This window comes from Chaetura pelagica, unplaced genomic scaffold, assembly GCF_000747805.2.
Source record: "Chaetura pelagica isolate M959 unplaced genomic scaffold, ChaPel_1.0 scaffold659, whole genome shotgun sequence".
NCBI classification, from domain to species: domain Eukaryota; kingdom Metazoa; phylum Chordata; class Aves; order Apodiformes; family Apodidae; genus Chaetura; species Chaetura pelagica.
Genome location: NW_009954496.1, coordinates 104,196 through 105,787, shown reverse-complemented (window position 1 = coordinate 105,787; position 1,592 = coordinate 104,196). Strand labels below are relative to the sequence as shown.

Below are 1,592 nucleotides of genomic sequence, written 5' to 3'. Positions count from 1 at the left end.
CCCCTGTTACCATGTAAGGGGACAGAATAATTAGGGAGGAGAGTGAAGAAAGGAGGTGACAGCCTTGCTGAGGCTTTGTTGTGAGTCTGCCCAGCCTCATCTCCCACTCTTGGGCAGCAGGAAAAGGCAGCTGCTTCTTACTGCTCTGTCACTGGATGTTGCCAAAGGAGGGACTGGAAGAAGAAAAAAAGACTGTTGGAATGAGGCCAGAGGAAGCCATAAAGATGATGAGAGGGCTGGAGCAGCTCTGCTCTGGAGCCAGGCTGGGAGAGTTGGGGTGTTCAGCCTGGAGAAGAGAAGGCTCCAGGGAGACCTTAGAGCAGCTTCCAGTGCCTGAAGGGGCTCCAGGAAAGCTGGGGAGGGGCTTGGGACAAGGGCAGGGAGGGATGGGAGCAGGGGGAAGGGTTTCCAGCTGGCAGAGGGAGCTGGAGCTGAGATGGGAGGGAGAAATTCTGGGCTGTGAGGGTGGGGAGAGCCTGGCCCAGGTTGCCCAGGGAAGCTGTGGCTGCCCCATCCCTGGGGGTGTTGAAGGGCAGGTTGGATGGGGCTTGGAGCAGCCTGGGCTGCTGGGAGGTGTCCCTGCCCATGCAGGGGGGTTGGATCTAGATGATCTTTAAGGCCCCTTCCAACTCAAACCATTCCATGACTCTGTGATTCCATCAGCTCAGGATGCAATGGAAAGGAAGGCAATGAAACAGCAGCTGAGGAACCTCAAGGTTCCAAGAACCTTGTGCCAGGTGTGTCTGCAGGTAAGAGGAGGAGCCCAGCAGCCCCAGGTGGGTCCCTAAGAGGTGCTCAACAGCTGGCAAGGCTTGACAGCAACACTCACCAATGATCATGTTGGCCAAGGACGCCGTGAGGGAGAATTGTCTCTCCAGGAACTTGCCCATGAACGTTGCTAAACCAGCAACCATGGCAGAGAGGTTGACCTGAGCCAGCACCACCAGCAGGTACACGGGGTGACGCAGGTTCCTCAGCAGGACCAGAGGGAAGTCTGAAAGGAGAAGGGGAGAGGAAGTTCTCAGCCAAGTATTAACCCCAAGGAAGTGGCAAAAAACCTGCCCTTTCCTACATTATTTTTGGTTATGTGCAGTGTGGACTCTGCACGTTTCCAGAAGGGCACAACTTGTGCTTCCAGGGTTCAGGGCTTGATTGTGTGACCTCCTGGGTGTTAAAAAGTCAGGGTGAAGCATCAGGGCACTGTGAGAATTCAGTGCTGAGGTTGGTGGCAAAGAAAGGAGGTTCCATCTCAGCCACCTGATCCCACGTCCCACTGGATTGTCCAGGGTGAGGGAGGGAAGGCAACAATCCTGAGCCCACCTGGCTCAGGAAGAGCCATGGGGTGGGTCAGGCAGTGCCAGAAGGGAATTGCTGCAAAAGATGAAGCAAAAAAGGTAGGATTTTTCAGTGGGAAGCCTGTCCTGTCTGAAAGTGAATGTGAGAGGAGAGTCATGCAGCTCTGGGTGTGTCTGAAAGGAAGGGGAAGGAAGAGAGAGATGAAGAGCAGAGAAGGAGGAGAGGAGAGGAGAGGAGAGGAGAGGAGAGGAGAAGAGAGGAGAAGAGAAGAGAAGAGAAGAGAAGAGAAGAGAAGA

At 54.7% G+C, this 1,592-nt stretch overlaps 1 protein-coding gene across 1 annotated transcript in view; it reads right to left on the bottom strand.

Moving 5' to 3' along the window:
- SLCO2B1 (solute carrier organic anion transporter family, member 2B1) overlaps positions 1 to 1,592 on the bottom strand; it is a 37,737-nt gene that overhangs the window by 9,574 nt on the left and 26,571 nt on the right. Inside the window, exon 8 of the mRNA XM_010004561.1 lies at positions 830 to 994. Coding sequence (XP_010002863.1) covers positions 830 to 994 — 165 coding nt within the window. The remainder of the gene's footprint in view (positions 1 to 829; positions 995 to 1,592) is intronic.